We start from the raw sequence: 17,529 nt of genomic DNA, 5'->3' as shown, positions 1-17,529 counted from the left end.
AAAAAAATCTAATAAATAAATCTTTAAAAAAAAAAAAAAAATTTAACTGAAAAATTCTTTGTGACATTTGATGATTTCGTTTCATAATAACAATTTTTTGTATGAAAAAATAATAGTTTATTGAAGTAAATTATAAATCATTCATTAATTCAAGAAAGAAAAATGATTTATTTTTTTATTTTTTTATACATTGAGTTTTAGGCCCTTTTTACACTAATAGGTTTTAGTTTAAAAAGCACAAGTTGCTACGGTTACGCCTTCTGTCCCAAACTACCCTGGAGTTTTCGAGCCGCGAAAACAGAGCATTTTGGAAATGCTGAAGAGGCCGTTTTTGTTTTAAAACTGCTGCTCTGTGTCAGTGTGGATGGGGGAAAATGGAGACATCTGAAAACCGCGGCGTGGCTGCCGACATTCGCGCTACTTGATTGGGGCTTTTTTTAAATTATCAAGTACACAAAGTTCAGACTTGCATCCTTTCCTTGTAAGTTCAGACTTCACAAGTTTATAACGAACTCCAGAGGAAACATCAGGTAAATCTTCAAACGTAACGGCAGTGTACTTTTATAACATCAAACACCCTGGCTTAACAATATCTTAACAGTAAAATGAAAACATGACAAAGCATAAAGTTTTTTTTTTCATTTTTATATTAACAACTTAAACATAGCAGTCACCAAAAATGTTAAGGCATCATGTACATATTTGTATTACCGTCATCTTCACTGTATGCAAATTCATAACAAAACAGAGCCTAAGAACTGCCTCCTTTCATTTTTATTGAAAAATATAAAACATTAGGCTCACTGTGTGGTTTTGGCAATATGTGCTTAATGTCAGGCTATACGCACACAAATATCAGAGGAAATGCATGCTGAAATATGAAATAGCTGTCTCTTTTGCTGAATATAACCAGCAGTAAGCTATAATTTTAATAATCTAGAACAATTTTTAAAGCATAAAGTACAATAAGTTTATGAAATATAGGAAATAAAAACAAGCAATCGGTCAAATGTGTGGAATCAGTGTACATGGTTACATAAATTAATAGGTATATTAAGTTATCTTCACGCTCAGCCAAAACACATTACCTGATAACAAGTAGGCTACAAGATTCAAAAGACCGACTAGTTAGATATAGCTAGGGCCAGACAGACTCTGAGGACATTTTTTGCTATTTCTGAGAAGAATTTTGTACAAAAAAAATCTGCAGATTTATGAGAAATTGATTTGGGAGTATCATAACTAAAAACATAATATATGAAATTAAAAATTATACTTTTACTTTTATTTAATGTTTACAATGCAAATCCAATTAGATCCACTTATTTGGTAAACAAAGCAAGTCTGTCATATATTTACTAAGACAGACTTTATAAACTGTATTGTAAATGCATCCTATGAACATTTTAATGTTTCTGTTATTATATTACAATAATATTAGTGAAATTAATAAAAAAACTGAATAAATATAAATTTACACACATTTACACAAGTAAATAAATAGACTCGATGGGGAAGAAATCTGCGGATTTCTCCACGCAAATATTCCATGTGGGCCTAGCTATAGGTCTACACAAGATGAATTATAGATCACGTTTAACAACTATAGAGAGATGAGATCCAGCTGCAGATTCGGGATGGACTAGTTGATATCCGGCTGCCCTCAGTCGGGCAGGTGTGATTAGAGCTCCTGCTGACTGCCTGTAGCTCAGACGCAAGAATACGTTGAAGCAGCTATCAGCGCATGCCAGAGCGCATGTGTGGTCACGTGATGTGCGTTTTCAGTGGTGTACTGTGGCTGGAGAGTTTTCCAGAAATGCTAGATGAAACACCAGTGTGGACGTGGATTGTTTTTGCTCTAAAACACCGTTTTAAAATGAAAAGGTATTACTGTAAACGGGGCCTTAGTAATTCTAGTTTATCAGAGTTAAAAAACACAACCAGTGTACACCACAGCTAATCTTTGTGTATGCACAGCTTACGTTAACTCTAGTGCAAACCTCTTAGTGCAAAAATAATTGTTTTTAAAAACTCTGAAGCCAAAACCAGACAAAATGCAACCAATAAATAAATAAAAAATATGATTTTCTCCTCTAGAAATGATGATTTACTCCTGTAAACAAGTGCAGGACAGATTATTCATCACAGAATGAGCGTTTATTTATTCTGAAAACCACTATATTTTTGAACATTTCTATTTAACTTCAATTAGTTATTCAGTGAACGCTGTTAGTCTCATTTAGTTTTCCATTTATTGTAAAATTTCGGTAATGAAAATGTTTTTGACCTATCATTTTAGTCTTTGTTTTCGTTTACTAATATAACCTTGCTCATTAGAAACCTGGGGAAAACAAACAAACAAGCAAATTACATGAAACTCCAGTGGAAATGTGGATAGCCTGCTACAAAATGACGTTAAACTAATTACATGCTATAACATGTAAAACAGGATCATGAAAGGAACATTCAAAAAGCAACTCATGTAAACACTTTAATCATATTATTGTCTTATTCAGATTAAAGTAAATAATTTCATTACTGACGACCATGTAAACGCAGTCTGTGTCAATTTTTCCAACTTGTGGATTTGAGCTAATCCAACAGAGAGAGTGTGGTTGTGTTATAACCCATCAGCACATCTATCAGTGGACCTCATTAGCAGATTATCAGTCCACAGAGTCAGTCATGTCTGGACAGGCTCCTCTATCTAGTGGCCATCATAAAGCCCATCATTAATGAATCACCTCATGACAGACACTTAAGCACATCTCATCTCCAGCTGCATCAATTTCCCCTCCAGAATCTAATTAACACCCATTTGGGTGGTGATAATGGGCACCAGAGGTCAAATCGACGACCCACAGCGGAGAAAAACAAAAACAAGAACATTCCTCCCATTAGAAACGGATGGTTTATAAAAGCCTAGATCACAGTTATGGGTGCAAAGTGACATGGGGAGAGAGAAAATAAATGAATGTAGATGAAACATCTTTGCTAATGTGTGCAAGATCTTTCCTAACAAGATGCACAGCTAGAACAACAAACAACAGCGAGCGACAAGTGAACAACACACAACGGAGATTTGGTAGGTACATCAATATTTACTTTTTAAAAAGACATTTAAGAATTGAATTAAGCTTTTAAAACTTTAACATTAATGTATGTCTGTATATAATTATGCTTATAAATTTTTAAATTACAGCAGGGCTGCACAATATATCGTTTCAGCATCGATATCGCAATGTACGCCTCTGCAAGTCACATCACAGCATCTGCAATGTCGAGCATTCAGGCACACAAAATTATAATGGTTGTAAAATTAAGAAATTGTAACTGTATTTATGTATAAATTCAATGAAGACTATAGTGGGTCATTTCACATTTGATTATACATTCTGCACTGTATACTGTATACTAGACTTTCAGAAATGCATAAAATACTGCTTATTTAGTTTGTATCTTCGCTGTACTGCATTTATCAACGCTTGTGATTGGTTTAGTATATTTTATACAGATGCACTTCCTTACAAAATCATCCTAATCAATTTAAAATGATGAATTCTTACCATATTGAGCCATTTATTTCATTTGGTAATATTATACTCAATATCACAATATGTGTCGCAGAAAAAACTTATATTGCAATGTCATTTTTTTACAATATTTTGAGGCTTAAATTACAGCATATATATGCGTGTGTACTTTCTAAAATATTTCCCAAGTTCTGTTTAACAGAGCAAGGACATTTTTTTCTATAGAGAGTTGCTTATTTTTATTAGATTGCTGGAATGGCAAATCTGCCACTGCGATATCTTGTTTTTTTGCGATATAGGTTGTGACAGGAATACAATTTCCCCAGATGTCTTAAATAGCTCTATTTGGAAAGAAATCATTAGGATTCATTTTCTAAAATAATAAACAAATTGTGACTCCTGTGACTCCACAAACCTCCTGTATTCTCAACTGTTGTACTGATCATCCAGAATCCCTCAACATTGCATATCCGGCGACGTGACTATTGCAGATGCACACATTGTAGTATCGTTGCTGAAACGATATACTGTGCAGCCTTAGTATGCACAAATACAAAACTATTATGCAGCATGTTTTTAAAACGGATTATGACAAAATGTTTGCCAAGCATCAAATCAGCACCTTAGTATGATTTCTGATGGATTATGTGACACTAATGACTATAGTAATGAATCCAAATATGAATTTTAAAATAATTTAAACCTTAACATGAAATTATGAACAAATATTTGAAATGCTAAAATTCATATTTTGCAATACAGATGTTATAATAATACTGTTATGTATGTGTGATCTTTTTATATAGAAATTAAACAATGAAAGAACATTATTAAAGGCATAGTTCACCTAAACTTGTAAATTCACCTTCACCTGTCTAACCTGTTTGTGTTTCGTTTTCTATTGAAACACAAAAGATATTTTGAAGAATGTTGGAAACTTGAAACCAATGACTTCTATAATATTGCTTCCTACTGTGAAAGTCAATGGTTATAGGTTTCTAACATTTTTAAAAATATCTTCTTTTGTGTTCAACTGAAAAAAGAAACTCATAAAGGTATGGATCCACTCGAAGGCGAGTACATTTTTATTTCTGAGAATAAACAGAAATAAAACAATGAAAGAACATTGTTAAAAGGACAGTTCAGCCAAAACTGTAATTCACCCCTCTCTTGTCACAAACCTGTATGTGTTGCTTTATTTTTATGTTGAATGCAAAATATATTTTAAAGAATGTTGGAAACTTGTAACCATTGACTTCTATAGTGTTTGATTTTCCTACAATGAATGCCAATGGTTACAGGTTTCGAACATTCTTCTTTTTTATTCAACAGAAAAGGAAAACTTTTAAAGGTACGGATCCACTAGAAGGCAAGTACATTTTTATTTCTGGATAAACTTTATCTTTAAAGCATTCATTGTGAGTGGGTTGTGTTTATTATCTATATTATGAAATACCTGAACCTGTATCATTAACTAAAACTTTCAGAGAAATAACACTGGATGACATTTCAGAGGAAAACACTGGATGATTCAACCTTTTTGGGAATGTGTTAAGACATTTAGGTGGATGCCTGGGATTTAATATTCCTCTCTCATCCAGGATATGTCTTTCAGGTGATAAAACCGAGGTTCATATTACGAATGATGGGTTCTCCTGTTGGTATAACTATAGCAACATGTGTAATACTGAGCAGCGGGGGTAATGTATTACAAGTTACTTAATGCATTATTAAGTTATGTAATAATTTTACTTTTCTAAGTAATGAGTAAAGCAACACATTACTTTTAAAAATTAAGTAATAATATTTGAGCTAATTTTGTAATAATATTTGAGCAACATGTGTAATACTGAGCAGCATTGGGGGTAATGCATTACAAGTTACTTAATGCATTATTAAGTTATGTAATAATTTCACTTTTCTAAGTAATGAGTAAAGCAACCCATTACTTTTAAAAATTAAGTAATAATATTTGAGCTAACTTTTACTTTAATAGGAGTTACTTTTTAGTTTAATTAATTCACTTTGAAAAACTAAATTCCTGAATTAAAATGAATGTAGTCACTTTGAATCCCACACGCAATGAGAGAAAACAGGAACAGACAGAAAGGAAGATGGAAGGCCAGAGCCTTATATTTCTGCGATGGAAATATTCAGATTATTTTGAACACATGGAAGAAAAGGAAAAGAGGATTATCTGAATAGACAGTTATTTTACTTTTTAATAGGACAAAAAAGTAGAAAAAGTAGCAGACACATTGCTTTAAACTTTCATTAATCTGTATCCGGCATGTATAACCCTGGGGTCAGGAAGGTCTCCAAAGATAACATTATCTTACATTCATTTTGAATGTGTTTTTTAAACAGTAAATGGAGGTTATACAGTGCGATGTTAATTGCAGAGCTCCTCTATATAAAAAGAAGAAGAAATAAAAACCCTGCAAGTTCTGAAAGAGATCAAGCCTCAGCCGGGTCAGAAAAAGTAACACAAAATAAAAACTCCAAACTAACACAACACATTACTTATCATAAAAAGTAAATAAGTAACACAACTAGTTACTTTCCTGGGGAGAAATTCAATATTGTAATGCATTACTTTCTAAAGTAACTTTCTCCAACACTGATACTGAGGTTTTGGAAGGACATTCAATGCCCTACTCTTAAATTATGGATGGAATTCGTGATTGAGAATGTTTTATATGAGAAAAAATGTTAGCCAAAATAAATGGTGATCATAAGGAAGTTGATATATGGGAGAATTTAATTTCTTGACTTAAACTATGAATAGGTCTACTCTGTTGAGCTCGGTAGTAATATCTGTATGATTTGTTGCTGTTTTCCTAATTATTTTTTCAGTATATTTTTCAAAACTGTGAAGAATTTGTATGCATATTGCATAGTACTATATGTTATATTAAGAGGAAACCAATAAAAAAAAGAGGAAAAAACTGGATAAAAAGCAGAGGCAAAAAAAACAAACAAAAAAAATTAATAATATTCATGCAAAACTCAATATCTTGACTTTTCAATTCCCATTTCTCTTCCTCGTGTTTGGTTTTGTGTACCCAGGTCAAAATGAACGACTCTATGGCCAACTTTACTGTCTCTTCAACTCTCCTCTACATCAACACGACTTTAAGAAACGCCACGGCCTACGAAAACAGCACTTTTACGCAGTTCACCAATGCCTTGTCCACCATGTCAACACTTACTCAAGCTAAACTGACCCAAACAACAACTAAGACCACTGTTACAACCACCACACCAACAACAACAGCAGCACCAGAACCAAACATCCTAGAATCAATAAACCTTCCATACATGATAGCCGAGCTCATCATAGCCCTCCTCTCCACCGTTGGCAATCTGCTAGTCTGCGTAGCAGTTGGACTAAACAGGAAGCTCCAAACAGTCACAAACTACTTTCTAGTATCACTAGCGGTGGCGGATATCTGCGTCGGTGCATTGGCGATCCCTTGCGCGATTATGACAGACCTGGGAATCCCTAGGCACAACCTCTACTTGTGTTTACTAATGCTGTCTGTGCTAATCATGCTAACCCAAAGCTCCATCTTTAGCCTGCTGGCAGTTGCTGTAGAGCGTTATGTAGCCATTTTTATGCCTTTCCAATACCATCGGCTCATGACACCCCGAAACGCGGTGCTGATTTTGTGCGTGACTTGGACGCTGGCTTTTCTGATCGGTTTGGTGCCGCTGATGGGTTGGCATAAGCCTCCGCCTGAATCGGGCTACTGTTTCTTTGTGTTTGTGGTGGATATGACCTACATGGTCTACTTTAACTTCTTCGCCTGCGTCTTGGTTCCACTGGTGGTCATGTTTCTCATCTACGCACAGATTTTTGTCACGGTGAAGCGTCAGATGAGGAGGATCGCTGCCGAACGCGGAGGTGCAGGAAACACAGAGGGAACGGCGAAGATGAAGAAAGAGATGAAGATGGCAACTTCACTCTTCTTAGTCCTTTTCCTGTTCACTTCCTGCTGGATTCCACTTCATATTATTAACTGTTTCCTGCTGCTGTGTCCATCGTGTCCCGTTCCTCTACCGCTTTTATTAACAGCTATTATTCTCTCCCATGCTAACTCAGCTGTCAACCCGTTCCTCTACGCATACAAGATGAAGACCTTCAGAAATGCCTTCAAGAGCATCTTTATGTGCTGCAGGGGAATAAGTGATGGAGACGACGCATGATAATGGAGGAAACAGCATGCACTGACCCTGAAAGCTTGGTTTAATGCTAGAGTAAAGACTGAAAAGAACTTTTAATGAAAAAAAAAAACGAGATTGAAAATGAAAGATAAAGAGAGGTTTATATGTAAAAAAAAAAAAACTATTGTATTTTGACAACTTTGTCTTTATATGTCAAAGCACCACTCAATTTAAAATTAAAATGTTATTTTTGGGCAGCACGGTGGCTCAGTGGTCAGCACTTTCGCCTCACAGCATGAAGATCGCTGGTTCGAGTACCAGCTTGGTCAGTTGGCATTTCTGTGTGGAGTCTGCATGTTCTCCCCGTGTTGGTGTGGGTTTCCTCCGGGTGCTCCGGTTTCCCCCACAGTCCAAACACTTGCTCTACAGGTTGAATAAACTAAATTGTCTGTAGTGTATGTGTGTGAATGAGTGTGCATGGATGTTTCCCAGTACTGGGTTGCAGCGGGAAGAGCATCCGCTGTGTGAAAACATATGCTGGATAAGCTGGCGGTTCATTCCACTGTGGCGACCCCTGATGAATAAACGGACTAAGCCAAAGGATAATGAATAAATGAATGTTATTTTTAAAAGGACATCCCAGGGTTGCATGATTTGTGGGGCATTATAAAAAGCTTACGGATTGTTGTGCGATTAATTTTAGTATTTATGAAAATGAATATAATTTAATTTGACAGTAAAATGACAATACAAACTTTTGTCTGTATTACTTTTTTCTAGAGGTGTATTTTTACGATGCACCAAAATCCAGACGTTAGCAATAATATATAAAAACTAAATTATTTAGGAAGAAAATTAAATTTAAGTGTTCAGTGCACAGATTTCACTCTCCCTCCCGCACTAGTCACTGAGGGGTGAAGTGGGGTTTACACTAGACTAGGGGTGGAAGGTTTATAACAAAACCCTAACCATTAAATTTCAGTTCAAGACATGCGTGTATTATTTGGGTCATGCGGCCATGGAGAGCATAAGGTTTTTTGTTTTTTTTTAATTTGGCACAGAAGCAAGTACTTTGCTATCTGGCTATAATATATGCCCTAACAGTGTCTATACTAAAATATTTGAGAATGCTATGACTTTCCCACAGCATTGATAACTGCTCTCTCTCACGTGCAGGCACATTCCAGCTGGGTAAAGCAGTTTGTTACAGTGTGTGACTGTCCACCGCAGTCTATTCTGTCCCATTACGATTTAACTATGTTCATTTATCCAGATTTAAACAGCCTTTTTTTCACAGTTAATGCTGCAAACTCACATGCTTTAGGTTTTATCAGTGTAAAGGCTGATTTATACTTCTGTATCGAGTGATCCCCGTGACCCTCAGTCGAGCATTTATACTTCTGAATGCTGTTTGTGTTGCTCTGCAATAACACTTCTGAAACACTAGCTGGCAGTAGGTGATATTCCTCTGTGTCGAGTTTCTTCACGGTTGTTTGTTTTTCTGAATGCTACCTTAATGTACAAGTAACTAAAACTCGCTCATTCAGTGGCAGGAACCAGCGGACATGCAACAACTTTAATCACAAGGAGCATAATCTGAAGCTCCTTCACAGGACTCAACACTTGTAAACACTCGCTCCATCGGGTTCACAGCTCTCAGCACCGCCAGACTCGTCACAGCTACCAAGCTGACCAAACATAGAGCTTGCGCTGTGTGTCATTGTAACGTGTCATTACATTTTTTGAGGGGTCCGCATCAGCGTCAGCCACGGCAAGGGGTCTGCTACCACACGAAGACTGCACCGGACCATACGTGTGAGCATGACACAGAGGTATAAATCACCCTAAAGATTACAGAGCAAGACACAGCTGAAACTCAATCCTCAAAGAAACTCAAAACTTGCACTCATGTGAGTTTCTCTCTCAACTCACAAATACTGCTTAACATGTTGTGGCGCTGCATAGGCAATAAGGGATGTAAAACAACTTCTAAATAGCCATCTTTAAAAATAGTCATCTAATCTGAGTCTAAAGTGAATGTAAACAATTGTGGAAGAGTGTTTTTAACTGACAGCAGCCTACATAAACAAGCTCTCCTCATTTACATTAATCAACAACAAAACTGAAATTAGAATTAAAGATTGTGGAATTTATTGGTGCTACAATTATAACTTATTACAGATTTACATGGTTTATTTGTTTTTCTCCACTGATTCGTCAATATGGAAGGTCATTATAAAAACAGGAGAAAATAAATTGTAAGTTAGTGTGACTAACTGAGAAAGTTAGTGGCATTAGTGCGATCAGATAATCAATTCTGGAGCCCTGAGGTAGAGTTCTTATGGGGAAACCTGCAACCTGACTTCCACAGTATTTGTTTTTCCTACTATGCAAGTCAATGGTTACAGGTTTTCAGCTTTCTTCAAAATATCTTCTTCTGTGTTCAACAGATGAAAAGAAAATAAGGTTTGGAACCACTTGAGATTATTAAACTGAGTTCATTTTCATTTTTGGATGAACAAATCTTTAGGCAGATTTATGTGCCCTCCAGAAACTTGCGTTCTGTGAATGAACGTCGCCTCGTGGTTCCATCCCTAAGAGGGAAGAAATCACTTACCCGAACTCTCGCATTCAATCTGCCCAGTTGGTGGAATGAACTCCCTAACTACATCAGAACAGCAGAGTCACTTGCTGTCTTCAATAAACGACTAAAAACTCAACTATTTGGTCTCCACTTTCCTTCCTAATCTGTAACTGCCTCTCTGGCTATACCACTAACTGTACTCTCTCTCAAAAAAAAAAATAAATAAATAAATTTCTAATGCTTTGCTTCTTAGACTTTACACACCTGAAACTTGCCTATAGCACTTGTTCACTGCTGCTCTTATAGTTGTGTAAATTGCTTCCTTGTTCTCATTTGTAAGTCGCTTTGGATAAAAGTGTCTGCTAAATGACTAAATGTAAATGTAAATGTAGGGTGATTGAAGGAAAGCTTCAAGCCACAGACCCTCAGGCTGAAGAACACTTGATACACCCCGAACAAACTCTTTCCATACTCCTCACTGCATTCATTCCAGCATAATGTAGCATGCACTGCAGTTTAATTGAACCCTTACTTAAAAACAATACTGCCTACAATAATTATCCACCAATAGTCAAACTATGTGTTCACCTTTTTGACTGTGTACTTGTTTATTTGTACCTACATATGTGTGCACTGTGTGTTTTTCTTTTACATATTGTCTTTTAATTATTTATTGTCAACATTGTTTTAAAGTATGCTGTTGTATTTTGCACTGTCTGAACCTAAGCTTTTCACTCATCATAGCACACGTGCTGCTGCTGTTGATGTGACAAATAAAAGTGATTTGATATGAAGCACTGCACATTCTCTAATTAAATAAATCATCTTGAAATCATCTGCAGCAGACCTTAAAGCCTGTTTGTAGTTTTTCTTTTGTTTTATATGTTATTATCTGCATAATTGTTATGCTGCCTCTTGGACAGGCCGTCATTGTAAATGACAACTGGTTCTCAATTGACTTGCCTGGTTAAATAAATAAATAAATAAATAAAAATAAATAAATAAATAAATAAATAAATAAATAAATATATATATATATATATATATATATATATATATATATATATATATATATATATATATATATATATATATATATATATATAAATAAATCAAAAGCTCACCCTTCGCTCTTCACAGCAGGAAGTCGTTTCTTCAGCTCCTCCTTGTCTTCATCTCGTAGAGCTGCGAAACCTTTGAGCTGGGCAGCGCTGTACTCTGGTTTAAATATCAGTTCCTCACGACGACTCACAAAGCAGCCGGTGTGGTACCAGCGATCGATCAGACCAAGCTGAGGTTTCTCTGGGTCCACAGTCTTCTTCGACACACGGATCTGGTCCTGAAAATCATCAGGAAACAACACAAAATCTTACATCTTTACAACTTGTGCTCAGATAGATCACTTGTAGGGGTGGAACTAGGGCTGCACAATACTTTATATCGTTTCAGCATCAATATCGCAATGTGATCATTTGCAATAGTCACATCACAAGAGTCTGGATTATAATTTATCATTTGCATTTTTGAGGCCTGTGACAGTATGAGGATTTTAAAAGGCATTCAGGCATAAGAAATTATACCACTTGTAACTATATGTTTTATATAACTTTATGTAACGATTCATTTTATTGAATTATTTACACAAAGAAGAATATGCAGTATTACAATTCAATTGCTGTATACCCGAAGACCGCCAGACTTCTCGACAACAATAAAACGCTTGTAAAGAGTTTATTATATTTCATGCAGATGCCCTCACATACAGAACCACTCAATCATTCTAAAATGATCAATTCTTTTCAAATAGAAATATTCAAGTCATTTGGTATTATTGTATTCATATCGCAATATACAGTTGAAGTCAGAATTATTAACCCACCTTTGAACTTTTTTTCTTTTTTCAATAATTCCCAAATTATGTTTACCAGAGCAAGGATATTTTCACAGTATTTCTGATAATATTTTTGCTTCTGGAGAAAGTCTTATTTAATTTGGCTAGAATAAAAGTAGTTTTTAATTTTTTAACACCATTTTAAGGTCAATATTATTAGCCTCTTTAAGCTATATTTTTTTTCGATAGACTACAGAACAAACCATCGTCATACAATAACTTGCCTAATTACCCTAACCTGCCTAGTTAACCTAATTAACCTTTAAATGTCACTTTAAGCTGTATAGAAGTGTCTTAAAATATCTAGTCAAATATTATTTACTGTCATCATGACAAAGATAAAAATAAATCAGTTATTAGAAATGAGTTATTAAAACTATTATGTCTAGAAATGTGTTGGAAAAATCTTTTCTCTGTTAAACAGAAATTGGGGAAAAAAATAAACAGGGGGAGAGAGAGAGAAAAATACTGATAAAGATCGTAACTGAACTGTGCATTAAGACCATGGCTATATTAATCTATGTAAACACACAAACATTTACATTACCATTATAGCAGACACTGTAAAAAGCCCATTCCCAGCCACTAGACTTTTCTGACAGGGTATTCGAGTGTCATTGAGTGACAGATGGAAAAGTATGTTGCGACTATAGGGGAGTTATTATTATTGATTATAGATAGCAAAATTTTGCTGTTTTTTTTTTATATTTTTTTAAAGCATGACGGTAAAATGCAAATGTCATTATGAATGTTCATTCATTTTCTTTTCAGCTTAGTCCTTAATCTGGGGTCGCCACAGTGGAAAGAACCGTCAACTCATCCAGCATATGTTTTACGCAGCGGATGTCCTTCCAGCTGCAACCCATCACTGGGAAACATCCACACACACTCATTCACACAATACTCTACAGACAATTTAGCTTACCCAATTCACCTGTATCACATGTTTTTGGACTTGTGGGGGAAACTGGAGCACCCTGAGGAAACCCATGCAAACACCGGGAGAACATGCAAACTCCACACTGAAATGCCAACTGACCCAGCCTGGGCTCGAACCAGCGACCTACTTGCTGTGAGGTGATTGTCCTACCCACTGCGACACCGTGCTGTGCATTATGACTGTATTAAAACATATGCTTGTGTAGCCATGATTAATAATTTTTGTACCCCATGGTTTCTTGTGTGGTCCTGAATAGTCTCAGTTTCAAGGGCAATCCAGTCTAATTGGGACACCAATTAAGGGGAAGGGCTAAGAGGGAGAATTGGGATTAGGCTTAATCATTCATGCTCCACATCAAAACATTTGCAATCAAGGGCAACACAAAATGCACCTTTTCGATTTTCTGATCGCAGCCCTTGCAGGTGCTTCTGTTGGATTTAGCATACTCCACTGCAAAGTCATTCAGCGTCTTCTCTCCTTTAGCCGCTCCCTTCTGTCCTCCTTTCCCTGTAAAGCAACAAGGATTAGTGAATTAATTTAGGATTTACAGACTTAAGACTAACTGCTCACTAGCCCGTGTAGCAAAGACAATATACCTAAAAGGAAAACATATCTATTTTGAACAAATCACCTCCTGTAGCACCTCCACTCTCAATTGCTGTCTTCACTTTCTCCTGGTCATCCCAGCGGAGGTCAGTAAATCCAGAAATATCAGAGGGAGACTGAACTGCGGCCCGGAGCCAAAAGCAGGAAAAATGGTGCCAGTGAGGGACTTTGCCATCAAACATGGGCGACTGTGGAAGACAACCAAGAAGAAACTTGCTATTTTAGGCGACAACAATAAATAATAATAATAATTCCTTACACTTATATAGCGCTTTTCTGGTCACTTAGGAGGCCATGATGAACAGAAGCCAGTGGGCAAATTTGGCCAGGATGTCAGGGTTAAACCCCTACTCTTGGGATTACATTCTGGGATTTTTAATGATCACAGAGAGTCAGGACCTCGGTTTAACGCCTCATCTGAGATGTATTAAGTCCCAATCAATATAGTGGGGCGTTAGGACACACACAGACCGCAGGATGACCGCCCCCTGCTGGTCTCACTTACACCAGCAACCTAGCTTTCTTATATAGTCTTCCATCCAGGTCCTGACCGGGTGCGACCCTGCTTAGCTTCAGTTGGTGACCATGTGAGAGTTGCAGAGAGCTAGCTGCCTGTAATAATAAAGGAAAAGCCTGCAGTCTGAAATTGAAAGTGCAAATAAAGAGTCACAGCAGTTTGGTTATTTTCGGTCCTTAATGGTTAAATATTTGCACTAAAACAGATCACATATAAATATAGATTATTTATCTGGGAAGTTGTGGACCAGCTGATGGTCAGAGAGTTGGACTTGCAATCCAAAGGTTGCAGGTTTAAGTGCCAGTACCAGCAGGGATTGTTGGGGGGAATATCCCCCTCAATACCATGGCTGAAGTGATTCCCTTGAGCAAGGCAACGAACCCCAATGGCTCCCCAGGTGTGTGTTCACTGGTGTAAGTCGTTTTGGATAAAAAGCATCTGCTAAGTGCATAAATGTAAATCATACAGGGCAATTCTGTCATTATTTACTCGCCTTTATTCCAAACCAGCTCATAAAATTTGTTGTTCTGTTGAGCACAAACGAATGTATTTTGAGGAATGCTAAAAACCATTGATTTCCACAGTATTTTTTAAATTTTATTATGGAAGTGAATGGTTTCCAGCATAATCTATCTATCTATCTATCTATCTATCCATCCATCCATCCATCTACCCACCCACCCATCCATCCATCTATCCATCCATCCATCTACCTACCCATCCATCCATCCATCCATCTGTATTCTTTTGTGCTCAACAAAAAAATTCAAAGGTTTGGAACAATTAAAGGACGAGTAAATATAACAGTTTTCATTTTGGGGTGAACAATACCCTTTAATGATGCTGAAATAGTGTACAAATGTAAACATTGATAAATAAATCATGAAAACCAGCCATATAGTAAGAATTTCTGGAAAAAAAATTTACTTGCACCGAAAAATGAACCGGATTTACTCAATTTAAACTAATTCTGGTCCACTTTATATTAAGTGTCCCTAACTTCTATGTACTTGCATAGTCAAAAAAAAAAAAACATATAAATACAATGTGCTTACTGTGTTCATAATGTATTGCTGGACACTTCTGGTCCTCCTGAGGTGGGATATGGGTAGGTTTAGGGATTGGTTTGGTGGTGCCCGTATGGTTTAAGGTGTAAGCGATGATCAGCAGTGTAATTACAAATGTACTTACAGATGTAATTACATGCAGGTATTTAATCAAGCATAAGTACAATGTAAAAAACATGTATTTACAGAATAAGTACATTGTAAAAATTATTAATTTCAGTGTAAGTACATATTAGTTAAGGCCACTTAATATATAGTGGGACCAACATTTTTACTAGTCTTCACTGAATTGCAATAGTGTAGCTATGTTTATTTAAATGTTTTCTCAAATGAAACCCATTTCCAGCAAACATTGTCCAAATCACACCCTAAAACACACTGTTTTAAGCTTATGTTCATAGGAAATCACTGCTGATCTGCTTCATTTAGTCAAGTATGGTGGTTTACTTTTGTCATAAAAAGTACTCTTACTCATTAAACATTAATTAGGTGAACGTGTAACCTAGTGAATAAAGGTGGTTTCTGAACATATTACTATCTACAGCCGCATAATAAATTAATAATAAGGCGAGGAGTAATGAGAAATTCAGAAATAAATAGACTTGCATAGAAATTAAACAGGATTTTGTCAGTTTAAACATTTTACTGAGCTTAATTACATTGAAATACTGCAGCTTTGGTTATTTTCTTGATGTATTCTCAAATTAAACTGGTTTCCAGCAAATACTATGCAAATCACAGAGCTATATTTAAGCTAATATTCATAGGAAAACACTGCTGATCTACTGCAAGTAAGGCAGTTTACTTTTTTAATTTAAAAAAGTAAACTAAAATAATTGAACATTAATTAGGTGAAAGTGTAACCTAGTAAATACAAGTGGTTTTAGCACATAATACTGTCTATAGCTGCATAATATATCAATAATAAGGTGAGGATTAATGAGAAATTCAGAAATAAATACACGTATATTGAAAATTAACAGGATTTAGTCAATCTTAAAATTTTACTGAGCTTAATTACATTGAAATACTGCAGCTTTGGTTATTTTCTTGATGTATTATCAAATTAAACTGGGGTCCAGCAAATATTGTGCAAATCACAGAGCTGCATTTAAGCGAATATTCATAGGAAAACACTGCTGATCTGCTTCATTCAGTCAAGTATGGTGGTTTACTTTTGTCATAAAAAGTACTCTTACTCATTAAACATTAATTAGGTGAAAGTGTAACCTAGTAAATAAGGTGGTTTTAGCACATATTACTATCTATAGCTGCATAATAAATCAATAAGACGAGGAGTAATGAGAAATTCAGAAATAAATACACAAATATTGAAAATTAACAGGATTTAGTCAATCTAAACATTTTTACTGAGCTTAATTACATTGAAATACTGCAGCTTTGTTTATTTTCTTTTAAATTTAAAATACTGTGCAAATCACACAGCCATATTAAGCTAATATTCATAGGAAATCACTGCTTACCAGCTATATTCGATAACTGAGGGCCATTTAAAGGAATAGTTCACCCAAAAATGAAAATTCTGTCATCGTTAGCTCATTCTTCACTTGTTAAAAACCTATTTGGGTTTCTTTCTCCTGTTAAACACAAAAGAAGACAGTTCAGGAAAAGCTGAAAACCTGTAACCATTGACTTCAATAGTATTTTTCTACAATGGAAGTGAATGGTTACAGGTTATCAGACTTCTTCAGAATAACGTCTTATGTGTTCAACAGAAGAAAAGGGGGTTTAAAAGCATTCACCCTTAAATGCTGTTTAAGGGCACTTGAATATTTGCGTGAACTATACCTTTAAACTCATCTTGGGCCTTTGAAACACATTCATTCATTTATGCAAGTACACTTACTGTATATTTCGCCACGCAAACCTGCAAAACGAAATGTATTTCCACCAAATAATGATGTTTCCATAGCAGTGCTGATTCCAAAAACTTGCACACAACAATAATTCCCTCACCTGCACCATGATGGCCATCCTCAGTGAGTCCTTAGCAATGTTATCTTTGCATTTCTTGCACGAGGCGCGTCCGCTTTTTGCATATTCGGCTTTGTAGAGCTTGTCGTCCTGTGAGTCGGCCATCTCTGCAGATATTTCTGTGAAAAAGAGAAGTTTGCAGACTAGTTCTGGTCAGACAGGCCGACAACTAACGTTGCAGCGCAATGAGGAATAGCGTTCAGTCAGTCCGCGTGCAGAAGCACCCGCG

At 35.9% G+C, this 17,529-nt stretch overlaps 2 protein-coding genes across 2 annotated transcripts in view; one reads left to right on the top strand and one right to left on the bottom strand.

Moving 5' to 3' along the window:
• The window catches only part of parp1 (poly (ADP-ribose) polymerase 1), a 45,520-nt gene extending 27,991 nt beyond the window's left edge, over positions 1-17,529 (bottom strand). The window contains exons 1-4 of the mRNA XM_056481326.1: positions 17,283-17,529; positions 13,747-13,909; positions 13,507-13,622; positions 11,409-11,623 (exon numbers count right to left, since the gene is read on the bottom strand). Coding sequence (XP_056337301.1) covers positions 11,409-11,623; positions 13,507-13,622; positions 13,747-13,909; positions 17,283-17,405 — 617 coding nt within the window. The 5' untranslated portion in view covers positions 17,406-17,529. The remainder of the gene's footprint in view (positions 1-11,408; positions 11,624-13,506; positions 13,623-13,746; positions 13,910-17,282) is intronic.
• LOC130247567 (adenosine receptor A2a-like) lies at positions 6,834-7,742 on the top strand. The gene has a single exon (XM_056480857.1). The coding sequence runs from the start codon at positions 6,855-6,857 to the stop codon at positions 7,740-7,742; it is 888 nt and encodes a 295-aa protein (XP_056336832.1). The 5' UTR covers positions 6,834-6,854.

Source organism: Danio aesculapii, chromosome 20 (genome assembly GCF_903798145.1).
Source record: "Danio aesculapii chromosome 20, fDanAes4.1, whole genome shotgun sequence".
In the NCBI taxonomy this organism is placed as follows: Eukaryota; Metazoa; Chordata; class Actinopteri; order Cypriniformes; family Danionidae; genus Danio; species Danio aesculapii.
This window is presented reverse-complemented; position numbering and strand designations above follow the sequence as displayed.